The following is a 21,522-nucleotide window of genomic DNA, read 5'->3' as shown; positions in this document are numbered from 1 at the left end:
CCACCCCTGCCAGCTGCTCCCTCATAGCCCAGAGCCTGGAATTCACATTCATGTGCGCCTGGAGTTTCCAGCCTGGTGCTCTGTCTCTACCTGGTGCAAGGCATCCCTTTACTGGGCTGTCAGCCAGCTTAGATCTTTTGCCAGGCATGGTGGGCTCAGCTTTCTAGCCTCGATTTCCCTGCCCAGATGATGACCCCTGGGAATGAGGAGAGCTCTTTCGGTGGGAGGAACTTGGGGGATAATCTGGTCCAAAGAGGCTGTTCCGCTGTGTGGTCTAGTCAGACCAGAAGGCTTGCAGACTCTAAAGCTGCACTCAGATGCTGGCGAAGGAGCCAACACCAAACTGAACCCACCGCCAGCAGGTCAATTCTCAGGCCAAGATCGATTAGCCTTGTCTGCCAGGCAGGGGGTATGGTCTATTCTACCTTCCAGGAATTGCCTTGCCTGTTTCCTGTGAACCTGGGGCCAGGGGACTACAGAGAGGAGACTATTTAGACAATGTTTGGACACGGACTAAGACAAACCAGACTCGTGGGAAAGGCATTCCCTTTTCAAATCTGCTTTCTCTTAAGGAGCAAGTCTCCACCTAGGCTAGTCTACCCTCAGCAGCTTCCCAATGCGTGTTAACCTCCCCCTTCAGCCAAGACACAGAGCAGCCTGCCCAGCTCAAAGGATTGAAACAGTGTCTCACTGTTTTCTTTCGACAGTTGCCTTTTATTTAGGGTGCAGGTCGAACTTTCAATTTACAGGCACAAACAGAGATGTTTCTTTAAATAGATGTATTTAAACCAAAAAAAATTGAGTCGATGAAAAGAAAAATATTATAACAATGGCATAGGAAGGACACACAGATTATTAAAAGGACATCCCACAAAAGCCCCGGGCTTTCTAACCCTTCCAAGAACTCTTAGAGCAAGCAAATACTCTCTCCATTTTGGGAATGAGGAAACTGGCTGGCGGAGGGCTTGCGGAGTTTGCTTCAGGAATGCCCTGCAGAGCTGTGACCAGAGTTATGGTCTGGCACTGAGGCTGAGGGAGTCTCATGTGGGAATAATCAGGCTCGTCCAGAGCAACTTTAAGAACGGGATCCTTATTTTGGACATAAGGAAAACTCATGGACACTGGCTCCCCCGGTAGCAGGGGTGTTAGTGTCCGAGGCCCCGGAGCCCTGCACTAGCCAGTAGCCTGCTTGTCCGGCCTTACCTTTCACCACCTGCATCAGATGCCTGAAGGCTGCGAGACAATCTGATTGGCCGGCTCAGGCCCAGTCGCCTTGATTGGACAGCGCTTCTGTGTCGTCACCCTATAGGCTGCTGGTTAGCCTATGGCTAGGCTGGTGTGCCTCAGGGGCCCAATCGGCTGCGAGCAGAGTCTACTTTGTGCAGGCGCCGAAACTGGGACTCGGAGTGGGTGGTAGAATTTGTGGCAGATGTTGAGGTGGGATTATTGCCCCCGGGGGGGACAGAGGAGTGAAAAGCGGGAGGGGTTGGGGCATACCTCGAAGGAAGGGGCCATCTCTATGGGGAGGACCACTCCCTGGTGCTGGAGTGGGCATGCCCTCTCCAAGTTTTGGTCCCAGAAGCTCTCGTGGCAGGAGGTGTCCTTGGGAGGTGGTGGGCTCTGCTGCCTAAAGGCAGCCGGAGCTCAAGGAATCCTGGCAAAGTGGTACCATGTAACTCATTAATCCACCAGATGTACGATCAGCCATCACACGCCAGTTTCTTGTCCCCGGCCAGCTTATGTATTGTGAAGGGACTGGATGCTATGTCACCGGTGTTTCCAAGACCAGCAGGTTCGCCCATGATGGGTGGGTCTCGGTGGAGCTTCCAGAGGAAGACAGACTAGGGAAAAGCCTGGTCCTCCTGAAAATAAATCAGTCAGTGAAAATCCGCGGGGTCACAACTCTTGGAGAGTACGGGAGTCAGGACGGAGGTCGGGGGAGCATCATCGCCCAGCACTGGGGTGGGGGCTGCTTCTGCTCTGTGGGCAGCCTGGACCCTCGAGGAATTCGACCCAATGGTGCGCCTTGTGAATCTGGAGGTCATCCTGGGAAGGCCCGGCCAGCGTCCACCTTGTTGGCCAACGTGGTTGATAGTTGCAACACGGCACTGAGGGTGTAAGACTAAATGTTCCCGCCACTGTGCTACCGGTTTGTTCTGCTGTGGTGGCTTACATGTGGCTGTGATACTGGACACGTTGGCACTAGTATTTTAAATACCAGCAGAGTCACCCATGGGGAATGGGCCTCAATGGAGCTTCCAAATGAAGACAGACTGGGACGAAAGGCCCAATGATCTATTTCTGAAAACTACCCAATGAAAACCCAACGGCCCATAGCAGGCTGTCTGATGCAGTGCTGGAAGCTGAGCCCCCAACGATGGGAGGCGTTCAGAGAGCCTGAGGCTCAGGGAGCATCTTCGTTCTGTTAGGTGCAGACATGATCGCCAAGAGCAGGACCGGGCTTGTCAAGGCAGGCAATGACGGCTCCATGTTCTGAGGCCACAGGAGGTCTCATGAGGAAATGACAGGGTCACTTTGCCCAATGGGCCCATGGCCCTGAGAGCTTCTCCTCCCAGGACTGAGTCTAGAAGCTTCCATCCAATAAGGAAGGCAGCGCTTTTCTCTAGGTCAGGCTGACTGCGCTGTGCGAGTCACACAGATGGGAGAGGGGAGGGTCCGTTCAGCACAGGGAACAGTACCCGTGAGGTGGGAGGACAAGGGAGCTGCAGTGATTCACCCAGCAGGACATTCCAGGAGGCATTGCCCCAATCAAACACCAAGGAGCCAGCCAGGCAGTGAAGGGTGGATCTGATGCTGAGGGCAGTGGGGAGCAGCAGATATGGTTTGGAAGAGGTCAGATTGGGTGGGGGCTTCTACACCGAGTGTGCTGGGTCCTGGCCCTGGAGCTCTTGGAGGGACAGGTAGGCATCCGTGTTGAGGGCCAGGCAGGAGGCGAGGGCTCTGGTCTGCCCCTGCCCTGAAGGGGTGGCCCAGGGGGAAGGAGCCCCCTCCACAGACCCAGGGCCTGGGGCTTCCTCTTTAGCCCCTCCTAGTGCCAGCTGTAGGAGAGACTGCACAGCCACTCCATTGGAGGCCTCTGCAGTGGGTGGGCCCAGGGATCTGGAGTCGGCCTCTCCAGAAACCTCCCCCTGCAGGGAGGAGGGCAGCCCCTCCTCCATGGCTTCACCACCCCCAAGCTCAGAGTTTGGGCGGCCCAGGCCCATGAGCAGGCTGGGAGAGAAGAGCAGCAAGTCGTCCCCAGGGGGGAAGGAGCAGTAGGCATCCTCTCCCTCTGGCAGGGGTGGCAGGGCTGGCCAGGGGGACCCCTCGGGCCCACTGGGCCCACCCTCCTCTGGCTCCTCAGCGCAGGGGTCGTAGGTGAAGTACACCTGGCAGGCCTCAATCTGCAGCTCATCCGGGAGGTGGAAGAAGAAGTAACCCTGGTTGGTGAAGCAGCTGGCCTGTGAGTGGCTGCCGGGCGAGGGCACAGGCGCCTTGTCCTTGGGCACAGGCGCCTTGTCCTCGGGCTGAAGGAGCAGCTGCAGGGCCTTGGCGTCATGGTCCAGCACCTCCAGCTGGGAGATCTCAGGCGCGGGGCAGCTGGGGCTGAAGGAGGCCGAGGGGAAGGGCGAGGAGAGCCACTTCTACAGGGAGAGAAGGGCAGAGGATGGGGGAGAAGTTGAAGTATTCAGGTTAGGGCCAGCAGCATCGCTGAGCATAGCAGTCAGGCCTGTGCGCGGTGCCATGCAGAACTGCCGGGGCCCGGTCTTCGCAGTGGGTGGCAGAGGGCAAGCAGAAGCTGGCACCACTTGGCCCCCACCTGATCCCCAGGCAACTGGCTTGGGGTGGAGGTCCCAGAAAGATAGGGAGGGTGATGGGCTTCTCATTCAGCCAGAGAGAGAGAGAAAGAGAGAGTCCCTTCTTGGCAGCCCCCATCTCCCTTGGCACATAATACACTTCTCCCTCAAACTTTCTCTCACTGCCATGGAGTTGATGCCAACTCAGAGTGACCCCATAGGCTGGGATAGAACTGCCCCTATGGGTTTCTGAGGCTGATGACCCACCAGGAGCTGGAGCTGGGCTCTCGACGGCTCTTCATCTTCTCCCCCCGAATGCAAAGTCGCCGGTGCTCCACCCCCTCCCAGCTCCCGCTGCCTGCTGCCCGCTCTGGACCCACCTGGAAGTCTCCTCCATGCTCCGTGCTCAGCTGGGAAAAGAACTCAGAGGGGTTTGGGATGTGGCATTCCAGAACCTTCTTCAGCCTGAAGGAGGGGTCGGGGATGAAGGAAGGAGTGAGAGGAGTTGGGGCCATGGTGTCCTGCCATCACCATCCATCTGTCCATCCATCTATCCATTTGGCCATACGGACTAAGGGCCCACAACGGGCTACTAGGTAAGGTGCTAGGGACCCCAGAGTGGCAGAAGCAGGAGGGGCCTGCTCACAGAAGCTGCCACTCTCATGGGGAGACAGACATGGAAACGGAACAGGGGGCCACCATGAGCAGCCGTTCATGGCAGCAGAGAGCCAGGCACTGAGAAAGCACTGCATGGCAGACCAAGTGGACAGGGGGGTGCCAGAGAGAGACTGGGGCCAGGCAGGTTAAGGCAGGGCTCCTGCTCAGGGCCTGAGGGGGGACTGAATTCCAGCCCGGGTTCTGCTCCAAGCTCAGAGACCGGAGTCAGCTACAGAAATGTCAAAGTGGCTGGTGGCTTCCCTCAGGGACTGGTATGTTCTGCCAGGAGAACAGGGCCCACTGGGGTCTGGACACTGGATTGAGGTGACTCGTGTCTCTGGGGGGAGGCAAGGGAGCAGGCTGTGCAGCCATCCAGGAGAGAGAATCCCAGGCCCCTGCCCAGAAATAAGGGCTTTTGGCAGCTACCAGTCACTTGAACTTTTTGGGGGTGGGGTACTGGTCTACCCCACCAAAAAGTGTGGGATGTTGAGCTGCACTGCGAAGGAGCACCCCAACTTCACTGTTAACTGGCTGTGTGACCTTGGGCAGGGTGCTGACTTTTCTGGTCCCAGTCTAGGCACGGGGTGACAAAGGCATGGGGGCACCTGACATGCTGCCTTCCCAGTCCTGAGGGCATGATTAGGGGTGAAGTGCTGCCTGTCCTCTGGGGCGGGGCAGGGCATTACAGAGAACAGAGGCCCCTGGATGATGCCGTGGCCTTGGGAGTCAAGGCCATGCACGCACGCACACGCATGCACACGCACGCACACGCACGCACACGCACGCACACACATGCACTCACTTCCTCAGAGGAAGTTGTCAGGAGAGGGGGCTTTAGAACCAGAGACCCGGGTTCAAACCCCACCCAGCACCATCATGTATTAGCTGCGCAGCCTTGAGCAAGTTACTGAACCTCTCTGTTCCCTCCCAGCTGGAAAATGAGAACCCTGGACTAAAAGAACTAAACCCAAACTCACTGCCACCGAGGTGATGCCGACTCATGGGGACCCTCTGGGACAGGAGAGAGCTGGTCCTGTGGATTTCTGAGACTGTAACTCTTCATGGGAGTAGAAAGCCTCATCCCTCTCCTGAGGAGTAGCTGGTGGTTTTGAACTGCTGACCTCCTTGGGGATAGCAGCCCAGTGCATCACCACTACAACACCAGGGCGGGTGGGAAAGCACCAGAGTGGTGCTCAGCGCTGTGGTCAGGAGACATCTGTCCTGTCAGTCTGACAGTGACTCTGGGTGCAACAGGATGAGGCACTGCCCGGTCCGGCATCATTTGACCCCCCTGCTGCCTTCCAGCCGAGGGGCTCGCATTCCGGGGCATCTGCTGCTGGTCAGTAGCTAATCCCTCAGAAGAGGGCCGCCTCTCCCGTCTTCCCAGTCTGGAAGCTTTGCTGAAACCACCATGTGCCCCAGGGGTGACCCTGTTGGTACGTGAAATACAGGTGGCCTAGCCCCTAGCATTCAGCAGCTGGGCCACCACAGTGCAACACACTGATAGACAGGTGGGGTGGGGGCTGCCTAAAGCCCAAGCCCTGGCCTCCTGTGAGACCCTTCAGGCTCCCTCTCTCCTGCTGCCAGGTCCCCCAACCCCCACCTCCTTGCATCCTCAGTTCCTGGGGTGCTCTTCATTCCTGCCTGCCCCCTCACCCCACCAGGTTGGCTCCCAAGCCTTCAGATTTCAAAGGAAACGGAGTCTCCCTGTGCCCTCCCCACCTCCCCTTGACCCACAAGGCTCCTCTGCTGCTGCACCTGATGCACCTGGAGCCCACCTTCCCATTCTGATCACCGTGTACCCTTGTGCACACGTGTGAGTCATCAAGACCCGCTTTCCCAGGAGGCTGGAGCTGCAGACCAGAGCCCCCGGAGCCCAGTTAGTCTCAGCAAATTCAGGAAGGGAGGAATGAGTGAATGAATGAATTAGTCTTCAGGTCTAGATAGGCCTGAAGAGGGTCCAGCACACACTGGGAGACAGCAGTTGTGAGCTGTGTACACACACAGATACACATACACAGACATACACTTACACATGCATGCGCGTGCGCACACACACACACGTCTTGAGCAGGCAGGGCCCTCTGAGTGACTCAGACCCCATGACCCTCCTCGGGCTGGTTCCATGAACTAAAGGGGACCACCTCTGGGGAGGGGGCACCACTCCTGTTGGATCACGGCGCAGTGCTCAGCACTGAGTGTGTGTGCTTGCATGTGGTGCGTGTGTCTGAGCTGGGCAGGAACGTGACGGGCGGGAGCGCCATCTCTTACCAAGTTCGGATATACTGGCAGTGGACCAGGAGGTAGACCAGGAGGATGAAGGCCAACGCACCACTGAGGGCCACGATCATGTGCCCCAACCAGGAAAGGGGCAGGGTCTTCCCAGGGGCTGCCAGGAGTGGGCAGGGAGGAGAGGGCATTAGAAAGGTGCACACTCCCCGATTCCATCACCCATCCCCCCTCCCACCAGTCTGTTACTCAGCCATGCAGCCTGCCGTGCCCATCTCCCCTTGTCCAGCTCCCTGCCCCCTCCCCATCTGTGCCCACCAGCACCTTCGGGCTTTGTCCTGAAGTCCAGGGGTGGGCTCCAAGGGCTCCAGGTGGTATTGTGGCCTCGCTGGGCCCGGGCCCGCACCTGCAGCTGGTAGGGGGTGTCGGGGGCCAGGGTCTCCAGGCAAATCCACTGCTGGTTCTGCTGGATGCTCAGCAGGGGGGCCTCCTAGGGTGAAGGCCAGGTGTCAGGGTCTGTGGGCTCCCCAGCTGAGGGGCTGAGCAGAGAAGACCCTCCTCGCCACCTGCCTCACCCACTGGGAGCCATGATTGGAAGGGCCCTGAACCCCTCTCTCTCTATTCACCCCCACCTCCAAAGCCAAAAGCCAATCAGCTCAATGATTCCAGACCCTTCTCTCTTCTGCCCCGCCCTCCCTACAGTGCTACCAGCTCATACCCACGCCCACAGCCTGGCAGAGGGATGGCTCTAGGAAGGGGAACGTGCATCCCCCAGGGATCACCGTGCCCCACACCTTTCCACCCTGCTCCCTCCCAGACTCAGAGTCCCCCTGCTCCAGCCCTGACCTCCAGAACCACTTCTTCCTGTCACCTCCCCAAACCTCCCTCCCAACATAAGCATGGCCCTGCCTCTGGAGGAGACCAAGGTCTGCAGGGTCAGCTCCAGCTGGACCTTGGAACCCTTCCTGGGTCCCCCAAGTCCAAAGGCATGGCCGGGCCACCCTAAGGTGAGCTCCTGTTTCGTTTTCCTGGCCCCAGCTCAAGGCCGCCACACATGCTCCGTGGAGTTCTCAATGGCTGATCGAGTATACGTAGGCAGGCAGGCCTCTCTTTGGAGGTGCCCTTGCTCTACCCAAGGACCCCTTCTCTTCATGGCACCCTCAGTGCCCAGGTTCTTGGTGCCCTGCATTTGCAGACTGTGCCGGCCCTGCTTCTCGACGTGTAAGCCTTGCCCTGCGCTGGTCCAGAGTTTGCTCCAGGGGCACGTGGAGGGAGAAGGGGGAGGGGGGGTGGACTCCAGGGTGGGGGGGAGCAGGGGAACCCGGGGCATCGCTCACCTCCCAGCTGTGGTCTGGAGGCCGTGCCTGTGCCTGGAACTCCAGGTAACGCTCGATGTAGTGGGAGTAGTAGGGGAGCATCCAGGTGATGTTGCACCTGTGGGTCTCCACGTGGACCACCTGGAGGGACTCGGGGGCCATCAGACGGACTGCAGGCAGGAGAACAGGCAGGAACCAATGCAGATGATGCTGCGTCATGGCCCCCAGCCCTGACCTGTGCCCACCACCAACTTTGACCCACTGGTCCTCCCCAGAGACCCTCTTTTCCTCTGGGGCTCAAATGTCACCTGACAGGAGAAGCCAGCCCTGCGCACCGCCACCACGCTCTCCCTTTCTTCCTGGCTGTCACCACCGGCACAGGCCATGTGGATTCTACTAGCTTCATTGGCTGTCTCCCCGCTCCCAGACTGTGAGCTCACTGCGGTTGGGTCTCTGCCTGCGGTCCCATTCCTGGTGCCTGGCACATTGTCTCCCTCGATCCACTCAATCCCTCTTGGGTGAAAGAACCCAGGCACCCTCTCTCTGTGCTCAGGGCAGACCCAAGCACGATGCTCGGTTTATACCAAACCCAAACCAATCTCCGTGCAATTATTGAGAAGTCAATGCTGACTCAGAGTGACCTTACAGGACAGGACAGAACTCCCCCCGTGAGTTTCCAAGACTAACTCTTGACGGGATTCGAAAGTCCGGCCTTTCTCCTGGGGATCAGCTGGTGCTTTTGCACTGCTGAAACGGCTTCTGGCTAGCAGTCTAAGGCGTGACCGCCACGTCAACAGGGCTCCTCACAGATCATACAAATTTGCCAACTATAAAAGACACCACGGTTTTATGATCCTGAAACTAAATTGATCTAGGGTTTGCTTATTCTGAGATACTATACAGGACAGAGTAGAACTGTCCCCCGGGGTTTCCCGACGCTGGGAATTTTTCCAGGACCAGACAGCCTCCTCTTTCTCCCAAGGAGCCTCTGGTGGGTTTGAGCCGCCGACCTTCTGGTCAACAGCCCTATGAGTAACCCTCTCCACCATGAGGGCCCCTCCAACTTGACCCGACAAGCAAGCAGCAGCAAAGTTTTCTCGAGCACCAAGGATACTCGATGGGGAACGAAGAGGGTCCTACCAGCAGCCCTGTGTGAATGGTCACTCACTACCCCCATTTCCCCGGGGAGGAAATGAAGCCTCAGGCATGCTAAGGGGTCTACCCAGGACACAACGCTGGTCAAGGCAAGCCTGGGTGGGCTTTGAGCCCCGCGCCTCTCCTACAGGTGTCCTCTCAGGTCATCCAAGATCAAGCCTTGGAGGCAGGGAGCCTGGGTGGAGACAAAGGCGCGGGGGCAGGGCAGCCACATCTCCCTGGGATGTCACTGGAGTGGGTCTGGAGCTGGGGGCTAGGATCAGAGACATAGGGACACAGCGCCCATGCCCTGGGGAGCTCACAGGCCAGTGAACGGGACAGACCAGCGGCCAGGCAGTGATGACCTGGGACCTAAATTCTTTCAGTGAGGACGCTCCAAGGGTCAGGGCGATTGGACTTTTCCAGGTGGAAGAGCCTTCCAGGCAGGGGGACCAGAGTGCGTGCAGGCTCAGAGGCCTGGATGGGCATGCTGGCTGTGGGGGAGACCCAGGGCAGGGCAGGATGCTCGGTAAGGAGTCCACCCTCAGGCCATGGTTCATGGGGGTGTGGAAACTGAGGGGCAGAGAGACTGGAGCAGGGAGGACACCAGGGAAGAAGGCCCATCACAGAGCACCCTGCTCCACCCCGGGGTGCTCACTCACGGTTTTCAAAGGGCTTGAAGTCCAGGCTGGTCATGAGCCTCTGCCTCTTCCCTTCCAGGCACCTCACACTAATGCTGACGATGTCGGCCGCTGTCAGCTGCTGGGACTGCAAGAGAACAAAGGAAGACAGGGCTGGGGCTCTAACTTAGGGCGGCGGGGCAAGGGGAGCAAGAGAGGCAGCAAAAATGGCGCTCCTCCCCTACCCCCACCCCCCATGCCCTGCCTCTAAGGCAGGGAGTAGCAGGTCTTAGTCTGTAAAGGGCCAGATGGTAAAATGCTTGGGGCCATGCAGCCTGAGGGTCTCTGTCACCACCCTTCAGCTCCGCCCTTGTCACTATCAAGCAAGCACAGTGCACCAATAAAACTTTATTTACAGAAACCATCGGAGGGCCACCCTAAGATGAATGGAGCTGCCGTGGTCGCTAGTGAATTTTCCATCACAAGAGGTCTACGAGAAGATGCAAGTCTGAAACGGAATGTGTTCAATCGCTGGGAAGACCCGTCCTGCCCTGCTCTAGATAGCCCACGGCCTGCCCTCTCAGCAAGAAGATGACAGGTATCGAGCGTCTCCTGGGCGCAGACAAAGCCTCTGTGTTGCTGGATTCTCCCGGCAGCCCATGCCCAGCCTGAGGCTCCATTGGATAAGAAACTGACCCAAGTCGCACAGCCGGCCCACAGGGTAGCCCAGATTCAAGCACAGGCCCTCCTCTGTGTCCACAGCCGCACAGAGGGACGTGGCTCTTGTCCGGCTGAGCTCCTGAGGAAGCTGACTACGGCACTTGGCAGGCCCATGGGTCCTTTCGGATCTCTGGCCATCATCCTGCTGACCCACAGGAGGCCCCACTGTGCGCTAACCCTGAGCCCAAACAGCAGGGCTGCTGCGACTGGCCAGGCAGGAAACTATTCCTCCCGCCTTGTGAAAGCTGCGGGGCCAGGTGGGGTGCTGAGGAGGGGGCAGATGTCCCCGGTAGTGTGTGTCTGTGTTATGGTGGCAAAGCTAACACTGAGGATGCCCCGTCTGGAGCTCTGACTTGGGGCCAGACCCTCTTCTAAGCACATTATATCAGTGATCTCATTTAATTCTCTCCACCCCCTCCCCCCGCTGCTGAGGACATGGAAGCACAGGGCAGTGCAGTCAATGGCCGCAGGTTGAGCATCGAGGAAGGGGAGGAGCTAGGCCTTCTGCAAAGCTCAAAATCTATTCCAGGGGCTGGGATGTTACTAGGGCCATCAGGGGGCCACATTCCCTCCCACACACACACACACCTCTTGGAGAGTCAGTACAACCAGCAAGGGTTGGAGCACAAAGATTTGGGCATGTCCCAATGGGAGCCCCGGTGGCATTACACGCTGGGTGGCTAACCTCGAGGTCAGCGGATTGAAACCACCAGCAGCTTCTCCAGAGAAAGGTGAGCTATTCTATTCCCGTAAAGAGTTAAAAAGTCTTGGAAACCTGCAGGGGCAGTTCTACCCTGCGGGCTGCGGGGGGGGGGGGGGGGGGGCGGAGGGCAGTCTCTGTGTGTCAGCATGGACTCAGTGGCAGGGAGGTTTCTTTTTGTGGTGGGGTGGGAGTGCTGGGGGTGGGGAGTGTCAAGGCCAAGTTGGTCTGCTGTTCAATGCAATTCATTTTCCAGGGGCACAGCCAGGGGCCCTGCAGGAGGCCTGGGTTCAAATTACACTCAGACTCTCTCTGGCCGTGTGGCCCTGGGCAGCTTACTTCCTTCAAAGCCCCTGGACCCTCTGAGTAAGCCCCCGAGACTGCTACGGTTTTAACCCCAACTCCACAGGTGGGGAGATGAAGTCACGGAGAGTCCCACTTAAACCCAGGCCTCCAGGCTGCAGACTCTCTGAGCCACCCCATGGCTATGCCGAGGACTCGGGTGGGAGGTGGGTGAGCTTGTCATTTTCAACAAGCTGCTAGCCCACTGGGTGGGGAACCGGCAGCAGTCCCACCCGGGGCCACAGGGCTCAGGAAAGCCCACGGGGCAAAGGTCAGGAGGGCAGCCCCCCAGCCCGGCTCCCTCCAGCTGGAGGTCACCAGTGCCTGCCTTAGGTACTCACCGATGGAAGCCCGAGGACCAGGTTGCAAGCCCAGGACTTTGGCCCCCATGGATACAAGGAGCAGTTTCCTCGCCACCGCCTGAAACAGTCAGAAAGCCCATTTAGGGAAGGAGGCCCGGCCCAGCTGGGCCCCAGGGTCCCTTCTCAGGTCTCTGTGCTGTGGAGGCCACTGCTCCTGCTACACACACACACCACCGCCACCCCCACCACCACCAAGCGTTTGAGTGGATTTTCACAGGGCTCTGGGCCAGCCTGGCAAAGGGTCCCTGCTCCCCCACCGTCCAGTAACCATCCCGGGCCACTCCCAGCAGACCAAGAGACCTTCTAGAACACAGCTTCAAGGCACCTTCAGTTCCTCCTAAAAGGCCTTCTAAAATCTTCCCATGGGGCTGAAGGGGAAGACCCCCGTGGTATCACCCCACGCCTGCAGGAGCCAGGGCAGAGACCAAGACCACCGGTGCCGCCTCCTTCTGCATGCTCTGCACCCCGTCCAACTAGTCCCCAAGTCCACGGTCATCTCCCTCCAGCCCCTGCCTCAGACTTTCCCTTCTGCCCCTCCACCAGCCCTGCCACTTACTGACCACCTGGATGACCGGATCCTGGAGAACCCTGAACCCACAACTGCTGAGGGGGAAAGGGGGGGGGCTCTTGAAACCCCAGATGGCTCTGAAGGCTTGGAGGGTCCCCTTTAATCCCAAATAGCCTCTGGAGGTGAGCCCAGCGTGGCACTGTAGGCTGTGGCCCAGGGTCACCAAAGCACGTGGTCTGCCCTACCCTGGCAGCCTGCCTCCTGCCTGCCTGCCCCCAACCTGCCCCAGGCCACTGGGATCTACCTGTCTGGCTCCCCCTATCTCTAAAAGGATACCTGGTTCTGTGGCCCCAAGACTCTTAGAGTCTACGAGTTGAGGGTCACAGACTCTAAAGGCCAAGGAGAGCGAGGCTGCATGATGCAAGCAGGCCTGGTGGTGCAGAGGGTTGGGCACTGGGATGCTAATGGAAAGGTCAGTGGTTCAAGACCCCCAGTTGCTCCATAGGAGGAAGACGAGGTAGGCTGTCTCCACAGGGATGGACATCCTTAGAAGCCCCACAGAACAGTGCCGCCCTGTCCTCTGGGGCATTGTGGGCTGGCACTGACTGGGCAGCAGTGGTTCTGGGTTTTAGGTTGGGGTGGGCCAACCTGGCACTTACCTCTTGTCTGGTTCGGCGTATACCTGGCAGCTGGTGAGCTGCGGAGCTCCATCCTCCTGGCTCCAGATGCAGGAGATGTTGGCCTTCGAGTTGTAGAAGCACGTGAGCGTGGAGGTGTCTGCCGGGCAGGGGAAGGGCGAGTGACTCGGGGAGCCCTCAGCCCTCAGGGGACACCCACCACCCTGGCACCCATGACCCCATGCCTACCAGATGTGGAGGGAGGCAGAGAAGGGGGCTAATAGACCCATTTGAGAGAGGAGAACGCAAGGCAGGGCAGGAGGAGAGGCCAGGGTCTTGCTGCCCCTGTTCAGCGCAGGGATAGGGGCCCCTGATCTCTGTTTCCCAGAGTCCTTGTCAGCCCACTGTCCCTGCCTCCCTCCTGCCCCTGCTGCGTGGGGTTTGTGGGCACTAGGAAGGGCAGGGCTCTTCTACACAAGTCCTCACCATTCACTGCTTCAGACAGCCCAAGGATGGCCAGGAGCGTGAGGATGGGCAGGTGCCAGGACAGACCGCCGCCTGCCATCACAGCCACTGGGTAGAGCTGGGGGAGGGGAGGGGAAGAACACCAGTGAGCGCCATGTGGTTGCCCTCAAGGGCAAAGGGCCAGGGTAGGCACTCCACTCTCAGGGCACCCCAGTCTGCACCCACCAGTCCCCTCTGCACCCTCTCTCCTTTCATTCACCTTGCGCTCAAATATTCCCTCCTCAAAGAAGACTGACCTGACCAGCAGGCATGTGAAAGCCTATTGCCTTGGAAAACATTCTGACCCATTGAGAACACACCCCCCTCCATGGGACAGAGTAGAATGGCCCAAGGGGGCTCCTGGGCTGTGACAGTCTGTCTTTCTGGTGGGGCCATCTACTGCCAGATGCAGACGACACAACGGTGCTGCCTGGAAGTGGGTGGACCGCATCTTCATGTCAAGAAAGCCCAAACCCCTCGCCACTGGACCCACGGACAACATCATAATAAAGACAGCAGGGACCGAAGCAGACAGCGATGTCCCTGTCCTTAGAGCCACCGTCAACAGCCATGGAAGCAACAGTCAGGAAATCCCAGGATGCACTTCCTTGGGCCCGTCAACAGACCTCGTTAAAGGGCGAAAGCGCACAGACGTCACTTTGAGGACTCAGGTGCCCCTCGCCCAAGCCAGGGCGTTTCCGATCCCCTCCTGTGCATGCCGAGGCTGGCCAAGGAGTCACAAAGGTTGAAGTTGTGGCAGCCCCTGCGTCAGTCCATCCTGCCCAGGGCCTTCCTCTTGTTTGCTGCCCCTCTGCTTTACGAAGCACCATGTCCTTCTCCAGGGCCTGGTCTCCCCCGATCAGGTCCAAAGTACGTGAGATGGAGTTTCCCCATGCTTCCCTTCAGGGAGCATCCTGGCTGTGCTTCTCCGGAGACGGGTAGATCTGTGTCCGTGGAACTTCCAGTGCTGTTCTCCAGAAGAGGACCACGTGCCTTTAAATGACGGCATTGGCGAAGACTACTGAAGACACCAGGATGTCCGCGGAACAAGCTGAGGACTTGGTAGAAGTCCACCCAGCGTGCTCCTTAGAAGGGAGAGTACAAGAGACCATCCGATGTCCTTTGGTCACGTGATCAGGAGGGAGTGGTCCCTGGAGAAGGTCCTCACATTTGGTACAGGAGAGGGGCGATGAGAGCAGAGGAAGACTCCGTGAGCTGGGTGGACACCGTGGCGGCGACAATGGGTTCAAACAGAGTCGCCGTGGTGCGGGGGGTGCCAGAGGGGTGGTGTTTGGTCCTGCTGTCTGCAGAGCTGCTATGACCCCAGCACACCAACTAACAAGAGTCTCTCGGGAAGCAGACAGCTACCTCCTCTTCCGGCAGCGCAGTGGCTGTGTTCGAAACACCAACCTTGCCTTTCAGTGAATGGCCAAGTGCGTCAATCACTGGGGCTCCTTAGTTTTTCATTGGGGGAAAAAAAAAAAAACAACAGACAACCCAAACCCACCGCCATGGAGTCAGCACTGACTCCAGGTGATGCTCTCCGGAATGGAAGGGACCTGCCTCTTAGGGTTTCCGAGTCTAAATCTTGACTCACCTTGCTCCCAGCGGGAAGTAGCAGCGGGTGGGTTTGAACTGCCCACTTTGCGGGTGAGCAGCCCACTGCAAACCCACATGCCAGCAGGGTTTTTATCATCACAGCATGTAATAATTAATGGATCAGCCACTCTATCTCTCTAAAGAACCCCACCGCCGGCGCCGGCCCTAAGGTCAGTGGTTCCAACCCACTGGCCACTCCGTGAGAGGAAGATGAGGCTGTCTGCTACGGTAAAGACTTAGAGTCTCGGCAACCTGATGGGGGCTCTTCCTTCCACGCTGTCCTACAGGGAGGGTCACTGTGAGTTTAAATCTACTGGAAGGCAGGAGTGCCCAACAGATTCAAATGACCGGGCCAATGAATGAGTAACAGGAAGAAGGGAGAACACTTGGTCCCATCCGCTAGCTGGGGCATTGGGAGGGTGGGGCAATCCCCCTGGACCAGCCCTGTCTCCTTGGAGCGGAAGCAGCCCCGCCCCGAGGACAGGAGAAAACAAAAGGACAGGCCCAGAAAAGGAGTCCAGGAGGGAACAGAGAGGTTCAGTAACTTGCTCAAGGCCTCGCAGCTAATACGTGATGGTGCTGGGTGGGGTTTGAACCCTGGACGAAAAGAACTAAGCCTAAACTCATTGCCATCGAATAGATGCCGACTCACAGGGACCCTCTGGGACAGGACAGGTCCTGTGGGTCATTCCTTATGGGAGTGGAAAGCCTCATCTCTCGCCTGTGTGGCTCTAGGCGCGGAAGAAGTTGTTTCTCGAAGACAAACCTCTGTCTTCTCTAAAAACCCAATGAGCTTGAAAGAAAGGGAGGTGTCTGCTCCCGGAAAGGTGATCGGAAGCGTGTCTGCGTCTGCCCTACACCCCTCCAGGACAGACCCCCGCCGAGGGGCCAGAGACGGCCAGAAGACAGTTTATTTCTCTCCCGGAGAAGGGGCTGCACTGTGCCAAGTGGCGGCACCCATCCCCAGCTCAGGGGTCTTCCTGGAGTGGCTTGACCTGGCCCTCCTTCCTGCCAAGAGTCACACCACTTAAAGTGGCCAGAGGGTGCTGGTGACACGCTCTGATGAGCTGTAGCCTCCGGCACCCCGAGGGGCCAGGTGGGGTGGGGTACTCGCCACTTGATCCCCTAGCTCCAGTATTGTTGCGGTTGTGCTGGGAGGGTAATGAGGCCCTGTCATGACGGCATGACGGCCTAATGCCAGCCAGGAGTCACTGGGTGCCACTAGGTGACTCCCTTGGCAGCTAATCCGCAGGCTGGTGTTTGAAGCCCACACAGCAAGGTCCTGGAAGAAACCTGGGGCACTCCACCCTAACCCACACAGGATCCCCTGGGAAGACACTAACAACCAAGCAGAGTGCTTCTGTGGCCCCTCTTCTGTGGCTCTTCAGATGGATTCCAGCCACCAGCCTTTCTGGGAGCAGCCTTGCCCGTGAACCACTTACAATGCCCAGGGCCTCCCAGGGAAGGGGGCTCCCTCAAGTCTGCATTGAGCAGCATGTCCCGGTGGGATTTTTGTAGACCCCAGCCAATGGTGTATCCCTTACTGACAAGATCTGGACCCAGGGCTGACTGTGTCCACTGCCCATGTGTCGCCCTCTGCCCACGGCAGCCACCTTCCCAGGAGCTGCAGCTGTACTCTCTCCCAGAGGGTTCCCATGAGGCCTCTCCCAGCCAGGGGAGGTGGCTCCCCCATGGTGGCACTGAGGCCCACTGACTACTGGCACCAGCCAAGGTGTGTCTCAGGACCACCTGGCCACACCACGGAGACGGTCACTCACTGGTCACGGAGGTAAGGCTATGTGGGGACATAGTGCTATCTCTGGGGGATGCCCCTGCAGGGTGGAGTGGGTAGGGAAATGAGTTCAGGGAGTGCAGGGAGTTTTACAGAAGAGGACCCGGCAGCTGGGCGGAGGGGCTCTGCAGAATCCTCCAGGGCAGAGGTTCTCAACTGTCCCCATGCCGTGACCCTTTCATACAGTTCCTCATGTGGTGGTGACCACCCCCCCACCACCATAAAACTATTTTCATTGCTGCTTCATAACTGAAGTAATTTTGCTACTGCTGTGAATCGGGCGACCCTTGTGAAAGAGGTCAGCCCCCTGTGAAAGTTCTCAAACCCACAGTTTGAGAACTGCTGCTCCAGGGGGTTGGGTGGCCCGAGCCGAGCAGTACTGAGAAGGCGGGGAGTCCCTCCACAACAAGGACTCTCTGATGCCAAGTGCAGTGGCCACCCTGGACCCCTGGATCGCCCACTGGTTCAGCTCCTCTGGGTCCTCCTGTCCCTCCTCTCTGTCCAATCCCCACTGTTTCTCTAGCTTGGTGCTTCTGAGTGACAACCCGGCCCCCCGACATGTGGGACCCTAGACAGGACCCCCAGGGCCCAGAGAAAACCCTGCTCCCCCTGCAGCTCTCCAGCTGCCTGGAGGGCCTGGGGGACTCGTGCCTGCCCTGTCCTCACCTGCACCACCTTTGACCACCCTCCCCATGCCCACCCTACCAGCCAGAGGCCACAGACAGGGTAGCCCCACTCAGCCCTCATTCACCTATCTTCTCTCTCTACCTGCCCTCACCTGGATGGTGACAATGGCCTCACCCATGGCAGCTGCACCTGGAGCCTCCCTGACTCATCCCCTCCCTGACTCATCCCCTCCCTGACTCATCCCCCAAAGCCCAACTCCAACCACAGCCCCCAGCCCAGCAGCCCCTAGTGAGGACTCCCACTGCAGCCTACCATGGCTCTCTGGGCTGTCCAGGTTCTGGGTGACCAGGGTTGGCTGGTCTTCCCTCCTTGCTCACACTGGCAGGTGCACCTTCTTTCTACCGTGTCTGCCCGTCTACACAACAGCAAGGCCACGGAGCCCTACCTTCCAAATGGCCTTCCCTAACCCTTCTCCACTGCCCCCTGCAGAATCCCAGAAGCCTATCTCAGAGCCTCTTTCCATGTAGCCCTCCCTGAAGTCCCCAACAAGGGGCAAGGGACCCCTCCCTTGAGCCTCTTGTCCTCTCCACTAGGAGGGCAGTAACAGGGCACAGGCCTGGTGGGACACCTCCATGGACTGCCGAGCCCCAGCCTGGTGCACAGTGACACTGGAGACACAAGACCATGCTTGTGGGTGAGAGAGCTCCCACATGACCAAAGCGAGTGGACTGCAGGGGTCCCAGCACCCGGCGGGCCCAGGCAGCTTCCAGTTCCATCTGCAAGGTGGATGGCCCTGGAGTGAGGTTCAGGGAGCCCCACATCCATCAGGGCTGGAAGGGATCTCAGACCAGCTCAGTCCCGGGGGTAAACTGAGGCTCAGGCGGGTTCAACAGGGAGCTGTGTCGAGCTGAGACTAGACCTCCCCTCTCCTCCCCCCTGCAGTGTGGGGATGGTGCGGCTCGGCTCCGGTCACCAGTCTCCTAGCTCAGTCACCGGAGATGCCCTCATGGTCCCCGTGTTCAAATGGGGAAACTGAGGCATGGTGTGAGGCAGCCCATTGCCCCACAGCTGGTAAAGAGGCAGAATCTGATGGTGATGGTTGGGTAGGGGATAGGCCGGACCTCCATGCCTGTGCCTCCGACCCACCTTCCTGCCTAGGATGCCTCCCAGATCTAGTAAGCAGGCCCTGATGACCCGGACGGCAGTCTCTGGCTCGGGGCCTAAGACACCTGCCAAGAGCACCTGGGTTGTACTCTGACTCCGTCTTCCCACAGCCCCAAGGAGACCAAAGGCCCATGCCTGAGCCTGCCCTGAGTCCTACACCGGACAAGGCCCAGAGGCCCCACCCCACGACCCGTCCTCTCCACGTCCACTCTGTCACTGTCACAAAGCCTAGGCCAGCAGCCACCTGGTTTGAGGACTCAGGGCTGGCAGAGACCCAGGCCGGCTGGCACGACATCTGTCCTGGGCCAGGAGCCCCTCTCTGACCTGCCACCTCGCAGGTTTGAGAGATTCCAGGGTGGAGGGTGTCTGGTGCCTCCTGCTTTGAATCGTGGACCATGTAGGGCATGGGGTTGGTGTCCCAAAGGGACTCCCAGTGCCCTTGCTGTCCCTCTTACCCACAGGCTCACAGCCTAGCCCAAGAAGGTTGCTGGCTTTTGTGAGTGGATCCAGGGTGATCAGGGCACCCCCCCCCCGTTGCCAGGCCAGGACTGGGCACAGAGACCCCAGGGTGAGAGGAGGAGGGTTGGGGCAAGGGGTCCAAGGTTGAAGAAAGGTCATGGTCAAACCACAGGCCCCATCAGGCAGTGAGGCAGCCGCAGAGAACAGAGAGCAGAGAGTGCGCTCTCTGGGGTGCAGGGAGGGGAGAAGACACAAGGGGAGAGCCTGGCAGTGCCCAGGGCACAGGAGCCAGCCAAGAGTCAAGACCGGGCAGCAAGGACAGATTCCCAGATTCCCGGCTGCCGGGTCCCCTCATCCCTCTTGGGCTCTCATGGACACCCACACGTGTGCACCCGGCCCTTTCTGCCTGCAGCGCCCACTCACCCCGCTGACTCATCCCAGCCCCGAAACCTGGGGGAAGGAGCTGCTGGCATCCCTGGCCTGGCTATCGATTTCAAGTTACATCATGACAAGGTGGGGCGGCGGAGCAGCAGGCACTACAACCGTCCTCCCCCCTCAAGAGGAAGGGGTGCAGGCACAGAACTCAAAGCCAGTCAGGTGTGGCCTAGGTGCCCCCCCAGGTCTGACATCCAGGGGCTTTCAGGATACAGGACCTGGGGAGGTGGGTGGGCTGCTCGCTCTCTTAGTCTCTCTCTCTCTCTCTCTCTCTCTCTCTCTCTCTCTCTCTCTCTCTCACACACACACACACACACACACACACACACACACGGTCACTATGCAGCACTAGGAGTGTCTCCACACTGGGCACAAGCTCCTGGTTGTGAGGCAGGGGCATGGAGTCCTCTGGAGACAGCTCTGCCCCTCTACCACCCACAGGAGGCTCCAAACCAGGGGTGGGGGGCAGCCAGGCCCAAAGGAGGGAGGGCTCATGATCCAGGAGGCTGCCCAAGAGATGCCAAGTAGAGTCCTTGCCCTAAGGCAGTGAACCTGACCTCCAAGTCCCCAAACCAAACTCACTACCTGTCCAATCACACCTCTAGCCGGGACCGGGGCTGCCCCTGAACACCTCATTCTGCAGTCAGGTCTCACAGGGGCTGCTTCCCGAAGCATCCTCCCCAGATGTGATCTGGTTTTCCATCTCCAAACACCCTCTTCCAATACCCCCCGCCACCTCCTTCTTGACCCCGTGAGGGAGTGGGGCAGCCACAGCCCCACAGCCTCCGGCTTACTGTGGCTGGGTGAGGGCAAAGGAGATGTGGCCCAAGGACAGAAGCCTTAAAGCAGGGCCTGCCCTATCACCCAGGGGTGCGGTGGGGGACCCCAAGGCAAGGATGGGGTGAGGACTGAGGGATGGAGAGGTTGAAGTTCCGCTAGAAACTGAGAGGGGAACTAAGTCAGAGCTACTGAAAGGGAGCAGGTGGGGGGAAAGGTGGGGCATCACCTGGTTGAGACAGGAGGCTGCGGCACGGCCTCTGGGGCCCTCGCTGACACTGCGGCTGTGGCCATCTCCCGGGGGTCCTGCTTCAGCCCAGTCGCAGCCCGGCAAAGGAGTCTGCAATGACTAAACCCCAAGGCCAGCCCACTTCCTGTGCAGAGACTGGAGGGGCCAGGGCCTGGGGTGGGAGGGGCAGACTGGGCTGGTGAGAAAATCTGAAACTCCCCCCCAGGTACCTAGGGACAAGATAAAGATCGGCCTCTTCCGCTCGCTCGGTGGGGGTGCCGAGGTAAAGCGGGGCGTGGGTGGAGTGGCAGCGAGCGCATGCGCCCACACCCTTGCCAGCGCCTCAAGGCTCCTCATAGTCCCAGAGAACAGGGCTCCTCCCTCCTATACCACCTACCCACCTCACACAGCCCACCCCACAGCAACGACACCTTCCTAGGGGCACACACACAACCCAGGCTTCCCACAAGCATCACCCTCTACACTGGCACCCCAGCTGGGGCACACCCCTCTCTTGCAGGTAAAGCCCCTCTGTAGTCGGCTTCACGGCAGCCCCCAAGCCAGGATCCTCATTCTGTTTTCTTGCTTTTCTTAGGCGGTTTCTTTGTTTTGTTTTGAAGGTGTTGTCGTTAGATCCCATCACGTTGGTCCTGACTCACCTGGGGCCCCAGGACAGTGGAACAAAGCCCTGCCCAACCCTGCACTGTCCACCCAGTGGTTTTGTCTGGGTCCCTGGTTGCAGCCACCGTGTCCATACAGCTCATCAAGGGCCTTTCCTCTTTGTCACTGCCCCTCCACCCCTCTTCCAGGGATGGTGTCCTTTTCCGGGGACTGGCCTCTCCTGGGAACATAGCTGAAATATTTGTCGCATTCCCTTCTAGTGAGCATTCAGGTCGTACTTCTTCCAAGACACATGTGTTTGTTCTTCGGCCAG

General features: G+C 58.9%; 1 protein-coding gene across 1 annotated transcript; it reads right to left on the bottom strand.

Moving 5' to 3' along the window:
- Nucleotides 1-940: 940 nt before the first annotated feature.
- On the bottom strand, nt 941-17,702 carry IL2RB (interleukin 2 receptor subunit beta). The gene is made up of 10 exons (XM_075552631.1): nt 17,676-17,702; nt 13,489-13,585; nt 13,045-13,162; nt 11,857-11,935; nt 9,796-9,901; nt 8,021-8,169; nt 7,008-7,173; nt 6,726-6,843; nt 4,178-4,262; nt 941-3,644 (listed from the first exon to the last, which is right to left on the bottom strand). Exons 1-10 carry the CDS (start codon nt 17,700-17,702, stop codon nt 2,874-2,876), a joined length of 1,716 nt encoding a protein of 571 aa, XP_075408746.1. The 3' UTR covers nt 941-2,873.
- Nucleotides 17,703-21,522: the final 3,820 nt, after the last annotated feature.

Source organism: Tenrec ecaudatus, chromosome 6 (genome assembly GCF_050624435.1).
Source record: "Tenrec ecaudatus isolate mTenEca1 chromosome 6, mTenEca1.hap1, whole genome shotgun sequence".
Lineage (NCBI taxonomy): Eukaryota > Metazoa > Chordata > Mammalia > Afrosoricida > Tenrecidae > Tenrec > Tenrec ecaudatus.
Note: the sequence above shows the minus strand (reverse complement) of the source record. Positions and strands in the feature narration are given on the sequence as shown.

Bases quoted from the DNA above. Each gene is read 5' to 3' on its own strand.
- IL2RB (XM_075552631.1), bottom strand. From the start codon at position 17,702: ATGGGTGAGGCCATTGTCACCATCCAG. The intron at 13,163-13,488 runs GTGAGGACTTGT...CCTGCCCGGCAG, and splicing joins GCTGTCTGAAGCAGTGAATG to ACACCTCCACGCTCACGTGC. The intron at 8,170-9,795 runs GTGAGTGAGCAC...TCCTGCCTGCAG, and splicing joins CTTCAAGCCCTTTGAAAACC to TCCGTCTGATGGCCCCCGAG.